The sequence below is a fragment of the Cajanus cajan genome, chromosome 2, assembly GCF_000230855.2.
Source record: "Cajanus cajan strain Asha chromosome 2, NIPB_CcT2T_4, whole genome shotgun sequence".
Lineage (NCBI taxonomy): Eukaryota > Viridiplantae > Streptophyta > Magnoliopsida > Fabales > Fabaceae > Cajanus > Cajanus cajan.
This window is the reverse complement of record NC_138518.1, coordinates 53,536,497-53,556,966: the sequence shown is the minus strand read 5'-3', so window position 1 is coordinate 53,556,966 and position 20,470 is coordinate 53,536,497. Positions and strand designations below refer to the sequence as shown.

The 20,470-nt window shown below is 38.0% G+C and overlaps 1 protein-coding gene across 2 annotated transcripts; it reads left to right on the top strand.

Annotated features, from left to right (window-relative positions):
• The first annotated feature begins 1,978 nt into the window (after positions 1–1,978).
• Positions 1,979–10,705, top strand: LOC114915509 (uncharacterized). Of its 2 annotated transcripts, XM_083068435.1 has the most exons (3): positions 1,979–2,328; positions 2,599–2,977; positions 5,147–10,705. In XM_083068435.1, exon 3 carries the CDS (start codon positions 5,967–5,969, stop codon positions 6,345–6,347), a length of 381 nt encoding a protein of 126 aa, XP_082924561.1. In that variant the 5' UTR covers positions 1,979–2,328; positions 2,599–2,977; positions 5,147–5,966; the 3' UTR covers positions 6,348–10,705. The 2 variants fall into 2 exon arrangements, with proteins under 2 accessions (XP_082924561.1, XP_082924562.1); XM_083068436.1 differs by lacking the exon at positions 2,599–2,977.
• The last annotated feature ends 9,765 nt before the right edge of the window (positions 10,706–20,470 follow it).

Below are 20,470 nucleotides of genomic sequence, written 5' to 3'. Positions count from 1 at the left end.
ATCTTTAAGATTTTTCTCCATTATTTATGTATTTTTTTTCTTTGATTTGGAAAGCTTTAGAATTACTATGCATAAAATTATTCTAAATTAGAATGGAATTAGATTGCTAAAGTATCATGCTAATATAAAATAATATTTTATTTTATCCTTTCACTTAATTAATGCAAGATTTTGGTTTTCTGTATATAAGATTTACGCAGCAACTTAAAGATCTTGCATCAGCTTAAAGATAATGTTAAGTTGTCAACTTCTCAACTTGTGTTTTTCTTCCATTTTAAAATTCTTCTAATTTAATATGTTACATATTAATTAATTCTTTATTTCTCTCATTGTTTATGTGTATTTTTTGGACCTTTACTTCCAAGAAAAAAGATGAATAAATGATAATAATAATCGACAATTATGTTAATTATAATTAGCAAAATTTTAAAGTAATACTAATAATCTCTATGAAAGTAAAAAAACAAAAATGTATAGAAATTAATGACTCTAAAAGAGCATAGGGGACATTGCATAAAGTTATAATAAATAATTTAAAAATTAAAAAGTAAAGTTATAAAAGAAATTATTTGTCTTTAAATTATTTGTTATTGAATTAGAATCAATATTCCTTAATTATCGATTAATATTAGTAATAATTGGTAATCAATTATAATTTAAAATTATTTGTTTCTAAATTTGATTATAATTAAAATTTTAACGATTTCTGAGTACAATTAGATTTGACTTCAATGTTTCATTATGAGATAGTTACGTAAATTAATTTTTTAATTAAAATATTTAATATAAGTTTTTATTAAAACATTAATTTATAATTTGTATATTTATATAAATTTAAAAAATATAAGATTTCTAAATTTAATTTCAACAAAACATTATAATTATTTATTTTATAATTTTATATGATAATACATTTTTCTAATTTTTGGAATATCTGTAAATTATCACATAAATATTAATTTAAAAATATTTTGTGTAATTAATATATATATTTTTTTTGTAAAGATAGAAAAAATTATAAAGATGATCGCAATGAGAATTGAACCTAAGTCTTCATGTTTCTAACTACCCCAACCCCTCTCCACCCAATTAATATAATCTTGATATATAAATATTATTTTCACCTATAAATTTAATAACTATTTAATTTTAATAGTTTATAAATTTATGTTATTTTTAAAATATTTTAATATTTTCAAATTATATTATATACCCCCACAACTTAGGAGTGAATATCTGGTTAATAATAATTGTAAGAGCAATCCATATGAACATGCTATAATATAATATAATATAATATAATAGCACGCCTTCACCTACCACTTAAATTATTATTAAAACTTCCAAGTAAAGACCTAAACCTTCACCATCCATTCCACCAACCACTTTTTCTTCCTCGTGCCCTTCACCAACCAACTCTACCCCCAACGTCTAAATTTTTATCTGAACCTCCCAGCTTATTTATTTATTTATTTATTTTTATTGCTATTTCAGTAAAGGAAAATGAAAATAATATTATTTTTAATGTTGTATTATTATTATTAAATAAATTACACATGAATTTTATATAAAAGAGAAATTTTAATGAGCCATTTTTAGTATTAGCAAAAATTTATTAGAACAATCATAATTTTTAATAAGTTTTATGATTTATTTAATAAATATGTCCTGATTTAATGATAGAAGTTATTTATAATTTTAAATATATAATCAATAAAAAAATGTTAAGAAAATATAACTAGCATTGTTCTGTGTGTATATATAAAAAAGCGTGCATTTTTTTTACTTGTTAAATAAACAATTCTCTTTTGGTATATATTTTTCTTTGAGCGATTTTAACTCCGGTTTGTACAAACTTTTGTTAATTCTCTTTCACAATTTACCTAATATCGTTTTTTAAACTGTTTACTGTTATTATTAGTATTTTTTTTTTATTTTTAAATAATATGTAAGGGAAGAGAGGGTCTCTTATGCTCTAGTTAATATATTTAGACAAATGTGAATCTTAAGTTACGGAAGTGAATTCTTTAAGTTTTCCTTTTAAAAACAAAGTTAGTTTAAGAATAGAATTAGTCTAACAAGCTATTATTTTTGTGAGACCCGCACCTCCCACTCTTCAAAAATCCTTTATTTTTCATTTTCATCTCTTCCTTCACTTTACTCAATCCCATTCCTTTCCTTGACTGAAAACCTAGATGTTGGTGCTTGATTTTAGAAGGTGAAGCTCTTGAGGACCAAGGAAAGTTGTAAGGCTAGTCTTCCTCCCATAAACAATTCCATTTCTCTTCTCCTCCTCTTTTCCGGGAGCTCGGATTCTTCTTCTCCGAGGTAAAGGAAGTTAGATTGCGTGCGGATTGGTCGTAAGTGCGTTTAGGAACTTAAGTGATGCTTGAATTCAGAAGATTAATGGTTGGATTGGAGAGTTGTTCATTTTTGGGGTTTCGGGAAAATTGGGGAAAATGATGATTTTGATGCGTTTGATGGTTGCATGTTGAAATAGAGCTTGTTTCTGAGTTGTATGATGTAAATGTAGTTCATTTAATGGATTGCATGTGTTTGAGCTGGCTGATTTGCATGTTTTGTTTGAAATTTTTGAAGTTGTGAGGGTTTTTGTTTGAAATTGCGCTGGGCGTAGTTCTTGGCGCCGGGCGTGTGTCCATAAGGGAACTCCATTGTCTAAGCACGTCGAGCGCTAGGTTGGTTACTGTGAGACCCGCAACTCTTCCTCCTTTTTCTCACTTTTCTTTCTCCAAATTCTCTATCATTCTCTCACACCTTCTTCTTCCCTCTCTTTGCCTTGATTTCGTTTCTCTGGAACCATTAGGTGGTGGTGCTGAGTAGGGGATTGGTTTGCTAGCTGGGTGTGTTGAGTAGGTGCTGGTCTTTCTCGGAGCCGTGCGGAGAGTTATCAAGCTTGCTTTTTCTTCTCCATTTTCTTTCGCTTCTTCTTCCCGAAGCTCGGAGCCGTTGAACCGAGGTAAGGGAAGCTAGTAAATTCCTTTCTTTTGTCGCTGTTTTTGGCTGTGGATGAGTTCTAGAAACTCACTAGATGCTTATTGATGGTTGATTTGTGGCTGTGTTGAATGAGAACTTGTTTTTGGGGGTTTTGGGGTTTTTGAGAAAATTTGGGGAAATCCTTGATTTGTTGTTGCATGTTGAAAAAGGTAGTATTTTTGGGTTCTTGGATGGAAATGTGATGCTTTGGACCGATTGCATGTGCCTGGGAAGTTGATTTTGCAGGTTTTTGGGTGAAATTTTCGAACTGGGGAGAGTTGCTGTTTGAATTCGCGCTGAGCGCAGTTCTTCGCGCTGAGCGCGACTTGAAATGGGACTCACTGGGTGAATCGCGCTGAGCGCGGGGAGAACCGCGCTGGGCGCAATAGACCTCTGTAGGTCTCTGGTTGAGACGCGCTGAGCGCGAACTTGAACGCGCTGAGCGCGCATTTGAAGTTCCGAATTTGACTTCATAGTCTTCATCAAAGTTGTAGCCTTGGATGTTAGCTTTCCAATGGCGCTGGAATCACCCAAAAAGGAGTTTTAGAACTCCAGTTATGGCTGTTTTAGTGAAGAGAGGTCAAGCTGCCAGCATTACGTATAGCTGTTGCGGTTTTTAGAATTTTTAACAAGGTAGATGAAAGAATTAGGACTTGGTGTCTTCATGAGAGTTGTAGGAAATTTGATTATCTTTCATATGAGATAAGGATGAGCATGGTAGGAGTAGTATAACTCATGATGTGTTATTCTCTGTGAAGGTTGCCATTTTTCCATTTAGTGATTTGGTTAAGTTTAAAGTTGTTTTAGGTGCTTAGGTTGATTGGTGTTGTTTGGGTGGGTAATTTGACTAGATAGATGAGTTGTAAATAAGAGGATTGGGTCGTAGTATGTGTTGAACATGTCGTACGTTGTGAAATTGTTGATCATGCTATTTTATGCTGTTGATGATAAAATGCTACGCTGTAATGGATACATATGTATATGCTGATATTGGTGTGCTGCGCTGAGCGCGGCCCTTGTTGCGCTGGGCGTGAGACTCCTTGGGAGTCTCTGCCCTGTGGGCGCTGGGCGCAATTTGAATTGCGCTGAGCGCGAGACTAAGGGGAGGTCTCTGCCTTCTCCGCGCTGGGCGCGGGTATGGGCACGCCGGGCGCGCGAGACTCCTGGGAGTCTCTGCTTGGCATGTGCTGGGCGCGTGTGAGCCTTGGGCTCTCTGGCTGAGCCCCGCCAGGCGCAGGCATACCTGCGCTGGGCGCGCTAGCCCCTGGTGCTCTCTGGTTGTACCGCGCTGGGCGCGACCATGAGTGCGCCGGGCGCGGAGATGAGAAATTTATATATGTTGGTTAATGTTGTTTTATGCTTAGTTGAGTTGTAGACGAATATAATGTGATGACTAATGGATGATGTTGGTTGATTGATGTTGAGTTGTACAGTTGAGTTGTGTTGAAAGTTGATGTTGAGTTGTCCAGTTGTGTTGTGTTGCAAGTTGATATGTTGAGTTGCAAAAGTTGTGTTGTGTTGAATGCTGATATGAATTGCTGTAGGCCATAATGGCTGAGTTGTTGTAGGCCATAATGGCTGAGTTGTTGTAGGCCAAAAGGCTGAGTTGTTGTAGGCCATAATGGCTGAGTTGTTGTAGGCCATAATGGCTGAGTTGTTGTAGGCCATATTGGCTGAGTTGCTGTAGGAGATCTCCGAGTTGATATGCGTGACGACGCATTGTGTGCTGATTGCTGATTATGCTGTAAGATTGATGAGGTGTATGCTGAAGATGTGTGCTGTTATGGCTAAATAATGTGGTACTTTAAATGAATTTTGTTAAGTTGATTGATGTGTTGAAGTGCTGTGCTGGGCTGTGCTGAGTTGGGGGATATTATAGCCGCTAAGTCGGTGCTGTTGTTAGCCACATATGGGTGCTGATTCTAACCGCTAAGACAGTGCTGATATTGCCGCATTGCGGTGCTGATATTGTTGAGTGGTATAAGCTGTATAAGTGTGCTGATAATTGTATCTGTTGTTTATTTATATTGATATATATATATATATATATATATATATATATATTTGTATGTTGAATTTTAATTACACTAGCTTACCCTTTTGTTGTCTCCATGATGTTGGACTGCGATGATCATACTATGTATGGGAGCAGAGCAGGGATAGGTGGGCGTCTAAGGATGAGTCTTCGGCGGACCAGTAGAGCTGATCGTTTTTGTGACTATTTTGTTATGTAGCTACTTGGGATAGTAGCATTGATTGGACTTTGTGTTGTACACTCTAACTCTAGTCGGATAGAGACTTTGTATATATTTATATTCTAGATCCTATATTTATATACTTGTCCTTTCTGTCTGGCGTTTCCGGTGTACAGTGGTGTGTGTGTAGTGACCAGCCGGGTCGTTACACTTTAGTGGTATCAGAGTAGTTCGAGTCTAGTGGACACTCTTTGGGGGTGGTTCCTTTAGGCTTTTGTTGTGCTGAGCTCTATGTTGTGCTGTCTTGCTGTGCTGTTTGCTGTGTTGTTTTGTTGTGTTGTTGATGGTTGTTTGGTTTAGTTATTGTGTACTGAAGATGCTGTTACTTCTGTAGACAATGACTATAACCAATGAGCTGATAGCCCGTGCCATGGAGATGATGGCTATGACTATATAGCAGCAAAATGCCTATTTTACTAGGATGGACGCTGATAGAGCTGTAGCTGGTGCAGCAAGGCCCTTGGGGTTGTAGGAGAGTCGGGATCTAGCTGAGTTCCGGAAATGCCGTCCTACTCAGTTTAAGGGAGATGCAGACCCAGAGGTAGCTGACCACTGGATATGTGAGATGGAGAAGATCTTCACTGTGTTGGGATGTTCTCAAGAGAGGAGGCTGGCGTATGCTGTTTACATGCTGGTTGGGGAGGCTGAGCATTGGTGGAGGGGTACAAGGTGAACTTGATTTGTTTACCTTGGGTGGATATTGACATAGTCTTAGGGATGGATTGGTTGTCTGCCAATCGCATCCTTATAGATTGTGCCAACAGGCGGTTTATCGTTCCTCAGGTAGAGGAGGAGCTGTTGATTTCAACTGGTCAAGCTGAATCATTGTTGAGGGATGGAGCTGAGTGTTGTCTTCCGCTTGCTGCTATGAGTATGGAGACCGAGAGGGTCATTGTTGAGATTGATGTGATGAGGGATTTTACTGAGGTGTTCCCTGATGAGGTGCCTGGGTTGCCTCCTGTTAGGGAGATGGAGTTTAGCATTGACTTGGTTCCAGGTGCGGGGCCAGTGTTGGTGGCTCCCTATGGGATGGCTCCTGCTGAACTGGTTGAGCTGAAAGGTCAGTTGGAGGACCTGTTAGTGAAGCAGTTGGTGTGACCGAGTGTATCGCTGTGGGGTGCTCCCGTGTTGTTGGTGAAGAAGAAAGATGGAGGTTGTCGATTGTGTGTTGATTTCTGGCAGTGGAGCAAATTGACCATTAAGAACAAATATTCACTTCTCCGGGATAGATGACTTGATGGATCAAATGAGGGGAGCATCTGTTTTCTCGAAGATTGACTTAAGGTCAGGCTATCACCAGATCAAGGCGAAGGAGGGTGACATACCGAAGACTGCTTTCAAGACTAAGTATGGTCACTACGAGTGTGTTGTGATGCCGTTTGGTGTGACCAACACCCCGGCTGTGTTCATGGATTTCATGAACAGGATTTTCCGGTCATTTTTGGATAAATTGGTGGTGGTGATGACATCCTGATTTATTCAAGGACACCGGAGGAGCATGGAGAGCACTTGAGGTTAGTGCTAGAAGATTTTGGAAGTGAAGCAGCTGTATGCTAAGCTTTCAAAATGTGAGTTCTGGTTGGAGAAGGTGAAGTTCTTGGGACATGTGATCTCAGCTGAGGAGATTGCTGTTGATCCGGCTAAGGTGGAGTCGGTATTGCAGTGGGAATGTCCCAGGACTGTCACTGATGTTCGGAGTTTTGTGGGTTTGGCGGGTTACTATCGAAGGTTCATTGAGGGATCCTCCAAGATAGTAGCGCCTCTGACCCAGCTAACAAGGAAGGGGCAAACGTTCATTTGGACTGATGCCTGTGAGCGGAGTTTTGATGAGCTGAAGAGGAGGTTGACTACTTCTCCTGTGCTGGTGTTGCCCGACTCTGGTGAACCTTTTGATGTGTATTGTGATGCTTCTCACCAGGGTCTGGGGTGCATGCTGATGCAAAACAGGAAAGTAGTGACATATGCTTCAAGGAAACTGAGTTGGCAGCGGTTGTTTTCGCCTTGAAGATATGGAGGCATTATCTGTATGGTGCTCGGTTCAGTATCTTCAGTGATCACAAGAGTCTGAATTACCTGTTTGATCAGAGGGAGCTGAACATGAGGCAGGGGCGGTGGATGGAGTTTCTGAAGGATTATGACTTCCAGTTGATGTATCATCTTGGGAAGGCCAATGTTGTGACGGATGCGCTGAGTAGGAAATCCATCCACATGTCTAGTATGATGGTGAAAGCGCTGGAACTGGTTGAGGAGTTCAGAGATCTGAATCTCTGTATGGAGTTAGCTTAGGATCACATTAGTTATGGGATGATTACCATAACTAGTGAGTTCTTGAGGCAGGTGGGACAGAAGCAGTTGTAAGATGTGGAGTTGGTGAAACTTCTTGGTTTGCAGGGAACTGAGAAGACTGTTGGTTTAAGCTGCGAGGAGGTCCTACCGCTGGTTGAGTTCGCGTATAATAATTGCTTTCATGCTAGTATTGGGTTGGAGCCATTTGAAGCCTTATATGGCAGAAGATGTAGGACTCCTTTTTGTTGGTATCAAGGTGGTGAGTCGGTGGTTGTGGGATCGGGGCTAATCCTACAGACTACTGAGAAGGTGAAGTTGATTCAGGAAGGGATGAAGATTACTCAGAGTAGGCAAAAATCATATGCAGATAAAAGGCATAAGCCTTTGGAGTTGCGGAAGGGGAAAATGTATTTCATGTGTCCTTGCTGAGGAAGTATGTTTATGACCCTGGTCATGTGGTTGAACTAGATGATGTGCGGGTGAAGGAGAAATCTGACGTTTGAGAAGTTGCTGATAGCTGTGGTTGATCACAAGCTGAAGGAGTTGGGGAGCAAGTCCATTGCTCTGGTGAAGGTGTTGTGGGATGCAGCTACTGGTGAGGCTCCTTGGGAGGTAGAGCAGCAATGCAGGGAGCGGTATCCGTTTCTTTTCCCAAGTACGTATGTTTTCAGGGACGAAAACTCTTGTTGTTGGGGAGATTGTGAGACCCGCAACTCTTCCTCCTTTTTCTCACTTTTCTTTCTCCAAATTCTCTATCATTCTCTCACACCTTCTTCTTCCCTCTCTTTGCCTTGATTTCGTTTCTCTGGAACCATTAGGTGGTGGTGCTGAGTAGGGGATTGGTTTGCTAGCTGGGTGTGTTGAGTAGGTGCTGGTCTTTCTCGGAGCCGTGCGGAGAGTTATCAAGCTTGCTTTTTCTTCTCCATTTTCTTCCGCTTCTTCTTCCCGAAGCTCAGAGCCGTTGAACCGAGGTAAGGGAAGCTAGTAAATTCCTTTCTTTTGCTGCTGTTTTTGGCTATGGATGAGTTCTAGAAACTCACTAGATGCTTATTGATGGTTGATTTGTGGCTGTGTTGAATGAGAACTTGTTTTTGGGGGTTTTGGGGTTTTTGAGAAAATTTGGGGAAATCCTTGATTTGTTGTTGCATGTTGAAAAAGGTAGTATTTTTGGGTTCTTGGATGGAAATGTGATGCTTTGGACCGATTGCATGTGCCTGGGAAGTTGATTTTGCAGGTTTTTGGGTGAAATTTTCAAACTGGGGAGAGTTGCTATTTGAATTCGCGCTGAGCGCAGTTCTTCGCGCTGAGCGCGACTTGAAATGGGGACTCACTGGGTGAATCGCGCTGAGCGCGGGGAGAACCGCGCTGGGCGCAATAGACCTCTGTAGGTCTCTGGTTGAGACGCGCTGAGCGCGAACTTGAACGCGCTGAGCGTGCATTTGAAGTTCCGAATTTGACTTCATAGTCTTCATCAAAGTTGTAGCTTGGATGTTAGTTTTCCAATGGCGCTGGAATCACCCAAAAAGGAGTTTTAGAACTCCAGTTATGGCTGTTTTAGTGAAGAGAGGTCAAGCTGCCAGCATTATGTATAGCTGTTGCGGTTTTTAGAATTTTTAACAAGGTAGATGAAAGAATTAGGACTTGGTGTCTTCATGAGAGTTGTAGGAAATTTGATTATCTTTCATATGAGATAAGGATGAGCATGGTAGGAGTAGTATAACTCATGATGTGTTATTCTCTGTGAAGGTTGCCATTTTTCCATTTAGTGATTTGGTTAAGTTTAAAGTTGTTTTAGGTGCTTAGGTTGATTGGTGTTGTTTGGGTGGGTAATTTGACTAGATAGATGAGTTGTAAATAAGAGGATTGGGTCGTAGTATGTGTTGAACATGTCGTACGTTGTGAAATTGTTGATCATGCTATTTTATGTTGTTGATGATAAAATGCTACGCTGTAATGGATACATATGTATATGCTGATATTGGTGTGCTGCGCTGAGCGCGGCCCTTGTCGCGCTGGGCGTGAGACTCCTTGGGAGTCTCTGCCCTGTGGGCGCTGGGCGCAATTTGAATTGTGCTGGGCGCGAGACCAAGGGGAGGTCTCTACCTTCCCCGCGCTGGGCGCGGGTATGGGCACGCCGGGCGCGCGAGATGAGAAATTTATATATGTTGGTTAATGTTGTTTTATGCTTAGTTGAGTTGTAGACGAATATAATGTGATGACTAATGGATGATGTTGGTTGATTAATGTTGAGTTGTACAGTTGAGTTGTGTTGAAAGTTGATGTTGAGTTGTCCAGTTGTGTTGTGTTGCAAGTTGATATGTTGAGTTGCAAAAGTTGTGTTGTGTTGAATGCTGATATGAATTGCTGTAGGCCATAATGGCTGAGTTGTTGTAGGCCATAATGGCTGAGTTGTTGTAGGCCAAAAGGCTGAGTTGTTGTAGGCCATAATGGCTGAGTTGTTGTAGGCCATAATGGCTGAGTTGCTGTAGGAGATCTCCGAGTTGATATGCGTGACGACGCATTGTGTGCTGATTGCTGATTATGCTGTAAGATTGATGAGGTGTATGCTGAAGATGTGTGCTGTTATGGCTAAATAATGTGGTACTTTAAATGAATTTTGTTAAGTTGATTGATGTGTTGAAGTGCTGTGCTGTGCTGTGCTGGGCTGTGCTGAGTTGGGGGATATTATAGCCGCTAAGTCGGTGCTGTTGTTAGCCACATATGGGTGCTGATTCTAACCGCTAAGACAGTGCTGATATTGCCGTATTGCGGTGCTGATATTGTTGAGTGGTATAAGCTGTATAAGTGTGCTGATAATTGTATCTGTTGTTTATTTATATTGATATATATATATATATATATATATATATATATATATTTGTATGTTGAATTTTAATTACACTAGCTTACCCTTTTGTTGTCTCCATGATGTTGGACTGCGATGATCATACTATGTATGGGAGCAGAGCAGGGATAGGTGGGCGTCTAAGGATGAGTCTTCGGCGGACCAGTAGAGCTGATCGTTTTTGTGACTATTTTGTTATGTAGCTACTTGGGATAGTAGCATTGATTGGACTTTGTGTTGTACACTCTAACTCTAGTCGGATAGAGACTTTGTATATATTTATATTCTAGATCCTATATTTATATACTTGTCCTTTCTGTCTGGCGTTTCCGGTGTACAGTGGTGTGTGTGTAGTGACCAGCCAGGTCGTTACAGTTACGCTGGGCGAGGTTGGGAATGGAAGTCCCTAGATGACTCACGTTGGGCGTGGGGAGAACTGCGCTGGGCATGATATCAGATAGTGGCTCAAAAAGTTGAGTTACTACTATGGCGCCGGGCGTGATTCGATCTCGCCGGGCGTCGAGACTCTGTGGGGGTCTTTGCCTGGGGTGGCGCTGGGCGCAGAATGAGCGCGTCGGGCGTGAGACCTTGGTGAAGTGTCTACCTTATTTGCGTCGAGCGCGAGTTTGGTACGCCGGGCTTGGGAGACTCCTGGAAGTCTCTGCCTCCTATTGCGCCGGGCATAATGATGATACATCGGGCGTGTAAGAGCTTTAGAGCTCTCGGGTTGGGCTCAGGCCGGGCGCGAGTTTGATTGCGCGGGGCGTGGAGGTGTTTTACTCTATGACTCAGAAAATGTTGAATTTTGTATATGATGAGAAGATGTTAAGTTGAGTTGTACTGTATGTTGATTATGCTATTAAAGATGTTAAGTTGAGCTGTGATGTATGTTGATTATGTTGTTAAAGAAGTTAAGTTGAGCTGTGTTGTATGTTGATTATGTTGTTAAAGATGTTAAGTTGAGCTGTGCTGTATGTTGATTATATTGTGATGATGAGCTGTTGATCACTAGGACTAGAGGAGATGTTTTCGAAGTTGTTCATCCCATTGTGTGGATTAATGAGAAAGCTGTGGTGCTCAGAGAGCCCAATTTGTTGAAAACCCTCCTTGGAAAGTTGTCCCTTGGAGTGGAAATTGTACTGTTCTCCTCTAGGACTTAGTTGGTCCCGTGTGTGGGCAAGGTCGATGCACACGTGTACAAAGCGACCATGGTATAGGGGCCAGGTCGAGCTATACCAATTATAAGCAGCCAATCGAGTAAAATACAAAGTCGGGAACTTAGTTCCTAACTAAGTATCGGAGGGTTGTTGTATTTGGATGATAGTCGGTAGGCTAATTTCATAGGTAACTTAGTTAAGCTAGCTAATGTTGTGGTAGGCCTAAAACCCAGCTGTTCTATCCTAACATAGTACTATACCTCCTTGTTTAAGTGACAAAGTCTGAGAAATCGTTATCTTGTTGTGGATTGGCATCCAAATTTGTTGTTTACCTAGCAAGCCCAAAAAGGTTCTTTGATGTCAGTTCGGTAGGACCTAGCCACTTAAACTACTCACCTATGTTGTAGGAGATCTCTGAGTTGAAATGTGTGACGACGCATAAGCTGTTGTTATGTGTTGTATGTTAAATCTGTTGAGAATGATGATGTTGCTGTGAAGTTGAAAGCTGCTCATAATATAATTATATGTTGATTCCTTTTCACTAGCTTACCCTTGCCTGTTTCCATGTGGGTTGGACTGCAATGATCATACTGTGTATGAGAACAGAGCAGGGATAGGCTGGAGAGTAGTAGCAGGGCTACAGGTAGTAGCAGGAGCTGACTTTTGGTGTGGGCTACTCGGTGTAGCAATTTTGTTAGTTTTAGATATTGACTTGTTGAGCCCTAGGCTAGACATATGTATATATATTTACTCCTTTATATGCATACTCTACTTCTGTGTAGTGTTGTTTTGTTGTGTGACGGCTAGGCGGATCGTTACGTTTTTTATTTTTAAGAAATTATTTAAATGGTTTTAAAATGTTTATTTATAAAAAAAAACCTCTATAAATATTCAATTCCAAAACACTTTTCAACTAAAAATGTTTCTTAAAGCATAAACAAGATGAGTCATCTTCTTTCTACGATAAATTAGTAGAGGTGTAAATTAGTTGAATTGGGTCGAATTTGGATGCATTCGTTATATGATCCAATCAAAATTCAATAAGTTAGATTGAGTCAGGTTTATATATATATTTTTGTTTGAAATTCAACCCAATTACAAACAGGTTAGATTGTATTTGATCTATCGAATTAACATAATTAAATTTAATTTTTTTATAAAAATTTAAATATGTCATAATAGATATAAATCGTTTGATATTTTATTACAAATGCAGAGTTATTAACCAATAAAAAAAATAATAATACAAAATAAATTTGTTAATTTTTTTATATTATTATAAATTAAAATAATAATAATAATATAAATAAAATTTAAAATAAATATATTTTATTATTACAATTTTATTGAATAAAATACATTTATTTTTCTTCATCATTGTAAGATTGAGTTCTATCCACATAGTCCATCAAATATAAATAAGATTAATTAATTAATTAATAAGACTATTTAAAATCCAAAAAAATCGTTCTTAATTGTCAATTATTTTATTAATCTAAATCGTCGAATTAACTGAAGAAAAATAAAAGCCAAGGGAATCAATATGTGAAAAAAATTAAAACATATAAGAAAAAATAGGTTTATATCCCATCACAATTGTAAATCTAGTCAAATACATTATAGAAATATAACTATCTTGAATAAGTAGTAGTATGTGTGAGTTTTATTTGGTATATATACTTTTTTTCACATTAATATGGTTGAGTTATCGTAAACTTTTTAATACTAACTTTAATTTTTATGGATAAGAAAAATTTCACGTGCTCTACTAAGGTTTCACATGTGCGTTGCATGCAACCATGGTAGGCCACGTTCTCATTTTTTGGTTTTTTCTTCATGTTGATAACTCTTTTATGATTGTATTAGTTGTTTCTCATAATAAAACTTTTGCACATGCATTACATAATGCACATAATGTTCCATTGAGCCAACTTTCGACTCCTTACCGGAAGGGGAATGCCCTAGTGGTTACCATTCCGGAGGATGAATATTGGACGGGTCTTGAAGGTTACAAAACACATATGCATGGTAGATTAATGCTTTCTAAGGGTACTAAATTGTCGATGTTCCACACCCTTCATTCTACACTAGAAGATCCGATAAGGGCGAAATGATCTCGATTGAGAAGAAATTTTTTGAGTTTTCTTTCTTTTTTTGTTAAGGATCAACGTTGGGTTATGGTCGGTGGTTGTAACATTGAGCCCCTCTTTTTTATTTTTCTCTTCAGAGACCCTGAGAGTGTTTAAGAGTGTTGTGGTTGAAGCTTCTTCCTTCTCCGTGGTTAACCTGTGAAAGAGGAAAAGTAAGTTGTGGTGGTGGTGGGATGCTACCTCAAAAGCTCAAAGGTTACAAAATTCTCTTCTCCTCCTTTTCGTTTCTCTTCTCTTCTTTCCACAACTGAAATCTAGGTGAGGGGAACTAGAACTTAATTTTTTTTTTGTGAAATTGGTGTTACATGTACCTTGATTCTAGTTGAGTGCTTGCTGGTTTGCTTAGTTTGGAGTGGGTATTGGACTTGGAAGAACTTGGTGTTTTTGGTGAAAGAAGAAATATTTGATGATCTAATTATTGTGTTATGGTTGCTTGTTTGATTTTCTTAAAAATCTAAGTTATATGTTGCTAATGAGTGAGAAATACTGAATTTGGAAGCACAAATTACTGGTTGGGTGAGAGGATTTTGGAGATTTGATAGGGTTCTTAGTTGTTGGTCTATTATTCATAAAATGTGGTAAGAAAATATGCACTTGCTATTGGAGTGTTGGTTTTGGCATTAATTGGAGCAATGGAAATACTCCAAATAAGAGGTTTAAACAGAGGTCCAACACTACAGTGACAAAATGAGCACTTCAATGGTGAAAAATAGGATTTAGTAGAGATCTAATACTATAGTTGTAGTTTAGCGTTGCTGATATGGGAAAATTGGGTTGGTAGAGATCCAACATTGTATCCGTAGTTGAGCACTTTAACTATAAGAAAAATTGGCTGACAGGGATTTAGCGCTGCAAATACAGTTGAGCGTTGTAATTGTGGGAAAAATTGGGCTAATAGAAATGCAATGCTGAAGTGCCATATTGACCGCTATAATGTCAAGGGTAAATGATTGAATTCAGTCTTGGGATCTTCATGAAAGTTGTAGCGTTGGATGTTAGATTTCTAATGGCTTCAAAATCACCTAAAAAGGAGGTATAGAACTCTAGTTATAACGTTTTTAGTGAGTAAAGGTCAAGTTGTCAGCATTTAAGTGAACTGTTGCAGTTTTTATAATTTTCAACATGGTAGATGATGGAATTAGAACCCTAAGTCTTCATGAAAGTTGTAAAAAAACTTCTTTTCTTTCATATGATATAAGGATGAACATGATAAGAGTAATATATAGAACTTCATAGGCATTGTTTTATGTGAAGGTTGTCATTGTACGATAAGTGATTTTGATAAGTTGTATGTTAATACATGTTATATGATGGATGAATTTGGTGAACATGAATATAATATTGTGTTTATTTCATGATTTATGATTTAGGATGATGATAATAAGCATTGGTATGCTATATTTTTGTTGTTGTAATGGTGATGAGCATTGATATGCTATGTATGTGTGATGTGTTGTACTTGGATGAATTGTTAAGCATTGGTATACTATTTTTGGTTGAGGTGTTAAGCATTTGTATGTTATACATGATTGATGTTGTTGATCTCTATATGCATTTATCAGATGTGATGTATATAGTAGATGTATGGTGAGGTATAAATGTTGAGAATGTAGTGTGACATTAAAGCCTGTTAGCTAACTTAGGACTTGAGGAGAGGAGATTATTTTGAAAATGGAAGATCCCACATAGGGTATTTTGGAGTGATGCTTGGGTAGGCCACTGTTGGAAAACCCTCCTTGAGTAGGTGTGTCTCTTGGAGTGGGTTTTTTTAGGTGTGTTAAGTCTCCTCTAGGTCCTTAGTTAGTGGTTGAGTAAGTTAGGAGGTTGATGGCTACAACCCTTAACCAACTACCTAGAAAGATTGCGTGGGTCCTTGAACATAATTAGTGAGCGAATTCCATATACGACTTGGTAATGCATGTCAAGATCATGGCCTATACCCAATTGTACTATCCTTAACTATGGAACCAGACTTTTCCAATGTAAGTGATAAGACTCAAGAAACTAGAGGAGAAATTGGCATATAATTTTATTGTGATGAAGTCGATACTTCAGGCGTGAAAACGATTGGGTTGGTTTGGTATGGTGGAAACCATTTAAACTACTTATGTTGTTAGGAGATCTTTATAAGTGAATGCATGATCACACATTGGTTTATATGTTTGCATATAATGTGTGTTAAGGTGTGTTCATATGCATTGTTGATATCTTGTGTGATATGGTTTGGATGATATTCTTGTTTGCTTGAAATGTTGTAGCTTTTGTGTATGATTATGGTGTGATATTGTACATTATATGATTACTTTCTATATATATGCATGTTTTTAAACTTTAGCTTACCCTTTTTTATTTCCATAATGACTTGGACTGCGATGATCAAATGTTATATAAGAGCATATCAAGGCTAGTATGAGGAGTTTCTGTTGGTAGAGGCGTGATCTTTTGTTGATTGTGATGTTACTGCGTGTAGCTTACGTAGTCATGCTTGATCGACACTTAAGGTATATGATTATTTAAAATTATTGTACAGATATATATGACTTGTTTATATTAGTTTTGATTTTTTATTTTTATACTCATGTTATATATATATATATATATATATATAGTGTTTCTTCCTTTAATCCTATATGTCTTAGTAATCTAATTTATGTTGCTAGTGGTAGTGGTTCCATTAAGTGTGTCGACCATGGCAGGTCGTTATAATGGTCTTTAGAGCACCAAACTAGGTATCATACGCCACTTTGCATGAACTCTTGATTTTAATTCATCATCAGTGCGTAACTCAAATGCACAATGTTGGGTATGAATTCTTGTTCTACCTTTTGAATATTGGCTTCCACGTATCTTGTTTGCTATTGCTAGAGGGGGTAGGTGTTCACCTTTCTCTTGATGACACAACTGTTAACATAACCTTTGGCCATGGATTTGGTGTTTGAAAATTTTCCTTCTTTTTGTGATTCGTACAAAGTGGTGGGGGCATTCCTTTGCCGAGTGTAGACATGGTCATTGGGAAGGCACACCTAGTGACAAGTCTTCCAACAAGGAGGCGTGGTCATTGATTCTAATGGGTTTTGATGAAGTGCATGTTGTAGTAGATATATATGGTATTGGTTAGAGGCGAAGCAAGGTGTTTCTGTGGTAGAGGATGAATAGCAAATCTTGAACCAAAAGGAAGGTGTAGCTCACAGTTATGATACGTGTATAGTGCATGGGTATGAGGTTTTGCGCCATCCTTTCGACTGCATGATTCTACACATCCTACAATGCATGCTCTTATGCATGAGGCAAGAATGGATTCATTGCAAGGGTGTGAGGTTCCTACATGCACTCCACTAAAGGGCATTCATCCAGGTGTGTATGCTATAGTGCATGGGAACCTGGTGGATTTGGTGCACGATTATGCACGTATTGGGTGCCTATTCCTATACAAGAGGAAGTAATGGATTTGGTGCAGGGGGATGCGGCTGCCGCTTGGTTACTTAATTTAAAATGTTCAATGGCGCATGCTCCTATGCATGGGGTAGTAGTGGACTCAGTTATGTTTTTGCACGTACTACAAATTCAATGTAGGGGTGTGAGGCTGCATGTACTACACATATAGAGGTTCCTGGTGTGCATGCAATAGTGAATGGAACCTGGTGGATTCGGTGTATGCTTCTACACATACTACAATGTTTATTCCTATGCATGGGGAAATAGTGGATTCAATACAAGAGTTTGTGGGGAATGAGGCTTACTATAGGTTGATTATTTCTATTCCCACAGATTTTGATGTGGTTATGGACTCTGACCAAGCTTCCTTGATGAATGAGCAAGTTCCCCCTATTTCAACGAGTATAAAGGTCAATCTTCAAATTGTTAGGTTATGGGGGGATGTGAACAACCAAGACACTATTAGAGGATTTGAATTGATTACCTCTAAGTCGCAACCTAGAAAATTATGGCAACAACATCAAACATTTATTATTCAACCTCATTTGTTTAGAGGTGGGCCTAATAATTTTGCTTAATGAAGGTTTTTTTTATTGGAATGCACATGGTCTAGCCAATATTAAGTCTAGGCAAGTTCTTATGTATTTTTGTGATTCTTATAAGTTGAACTTGATGTTGTTATCAAAGCCAAATACATCTTTAAATCCCAACATCATTTTGGTTTTGGCTCGGTTTACAATTGTTGGCAGTCAATGATAAGAGGGATCTACCATCTAATTTATGGTGTTTTCATGCTTCTATTATTTCTCCAGTTGTGTTGTAGGCTTCTCATCAATTTGAGGTTTTTTTGGTAGTGCATGATGGACAATGTTGCTTTGTTGGTACAGTTCATGGCTCCATATTGCATATTTAGTGGAGGAATCTTTCGAGGGAGTTGGGTTCTTTGCAGTAGTCTCTCAATGGTTCTTGGTTATTTGTTAGGGGACTTTTAATGTTATGTTGGGAGTGCATGAAAGGCAGGGTGGTAATCTTCCTTTATCTGCTTCTTGTGATGATTTTTTTTCTAACTGGACTACCACAAATCAACTTATTCATTTGTCTACTCGAGGGGCGAAGTTCACATGGACCAATGGTTGGCTGGGGGATTAGTGGATAGATATGTGACTAGATAGAGCTATTTATAATAGTGCATGTTTTGCGGCTTGAGATTCAATAATTTGCAACATGTTTCTTGATTGCAAATTTGATCATTTCCTTTTGTTGGTGTCTCTGGTTAAACACTTGAGTGCTCTTCCTCCGTCTTCCTTTAAGTTTTTGGCTATGTGGTTGGATCATCCAGATTGCCAGAGGCTAGTCATTAAGTTTTGGAAGACAAAGGTGGTTGGATGTCCTATGTTCATTGTAAAGTAGAAATTGAAGTTCTTGAAATGTGTTCTCAAGGTTTGGAATAAAGAGGTATTTGGAGATGTCCATTAGAAAGTTATATATCAATACTAAAATCACTTTAGATTAGGTATAATAACAATTTAATGTGGGGAATAATTATTCTGATTTTTGATCTAGAAAAAAAGTTCCAGTTGATCTTCAACAGGCTTTGTCTTTCAAGGAGACATTTTGGAAGGAAAAATCTTGCATGAATTGGTTTACTTAAGGTTGTCAAAATACAATATATTTTTTTTCATAATATGTTTAAATATAGGAGAAAGGTGAAACAATTAGGCTCTCTTTAGGATGGGGATTGGCTTCTACACTCTCAGTCTAATATACAACGTCATATAAATCTTTATGGATTTGCATGCCTCTAATAATCATTGTGAGGAGAATGATTTGATTAGCTTGGTTGTTCTTTTCGTTGTAAGACCAGAGGATAATAAAATGCTTATGAACTTACCCACCTTTGAGGAGGTTAAGGTTGCAGTGTTTCATATGGATGGTTCTGGTGCCCCAAGGCCTCACAGGTTTGGTGGTAACTTCTTTTAGAAATATTGGGATATAATTGGCCAAGATGTTTTCCAATCCGTTTTACAAATTTTTTTTATGTAGAATTGGATTCTTCCTAGCCTCAATTCTAATCTAGTTGCACTCATTCCCAAGTTTCTGGAAGCAAACAAAATTAAATTTTTTGACATATTTCTATTGAAAATTTTTAGTTTTAGATAATTTCTAAGGTGTTGGCCGATAGACTTGTGGTTCTAGCACCCAAAATCATCTTGATTCAACAACATGACTTCATTAAAGATAGGCAGATTTTAGATTGTATCATTACTACATTTGAGGCTGTCAATATATTGGATAACAAGGTATTTGGTGGTAATGTAGGGATAAAGTTTGATATTAATAAAGCTTTTGACACACTTGATTGGCATTTTCTACTTGATACATTGAGAACTTTTGGTTTTAATAACATTTTTTGTGTTTAGATTCTCACAATTCTACAATCAGCTAGGCTTTCTTTATAGTTAATGGTTATTTTGTTGGGTATTTAGTGTGTAAGTGTGAGGTTTGTTAAGGGGACCCATATTTTTCTCCTTTCTTGTTCTATCTTGCAGAGGATTTTCTTAGTCGAGACATATCTTACTTAGTACAATCTAACATTTTGTTGCCTATGGCGAGTCCCAGAGGTACATGTTCACCTTCTCATGTTCTTTATGTTGATGATGTTCTGGTATTCAGTCAAGGAACTACTAGGAATTTGAGAAACTTGATGAAGCTTGTGAAATTGTATGAGAATGCATTGGATTAGCATATTAGTTTGGAGAAATGTCATTTTTTGTGTGGTTTTATGTCTCGGTTATGGGTGGATCAAGTAAGGGAGCTCTTGGGTTTTCCATCTACCATTACACCTTTCACATATTTAGGTGTGCCTATTTTTAAAGGTAAGCCACATGCTAGATTATTGCATGGCATCATGGATAGAATCAAAGTTAAACTTGCTACATGGAAAGGTATGTTATTATCACTAATGGGACAAGTCCAACTAGTTAATTCAGTAATTTCTAGTATGCTACTTTATAGTTTTCGTATTTATTCTTGGTTATGGGTTATGATTATAAATTGGTTGATACATAGATTCGTAACATCATTTGGTCGCAAGATGTTTTTACTCATAAACTTGTTACAATGGCTTAGAAGTATGTGTGTAAGCCAATTATGGAGGGTGGTTTATGTGTGAAGTCTATCTCTTCATTAAACAAGGTTGTCACTTTGTGCCTTTCCTAGGACTTAATGCATTTAGATGCTTAGTGCGTGATATTTTTAAGAGCTAGGTTTTTGTGCCATAATATTTCGTTAAAGAGTTTTAAATCATCCTCCATTTGGTTGTCCATTTCTCGACACTAATAGGAGATT

What these genes read in the sequence shown, in the direction of transcription:
- LOC114915509 (XM_083068436.1), top strand. Translation starts at nt 5,967, where the DNA reads ATGGATTGGTTGTCTGCCAATCGCATCCTTATAGATTGTGCCAACAGG.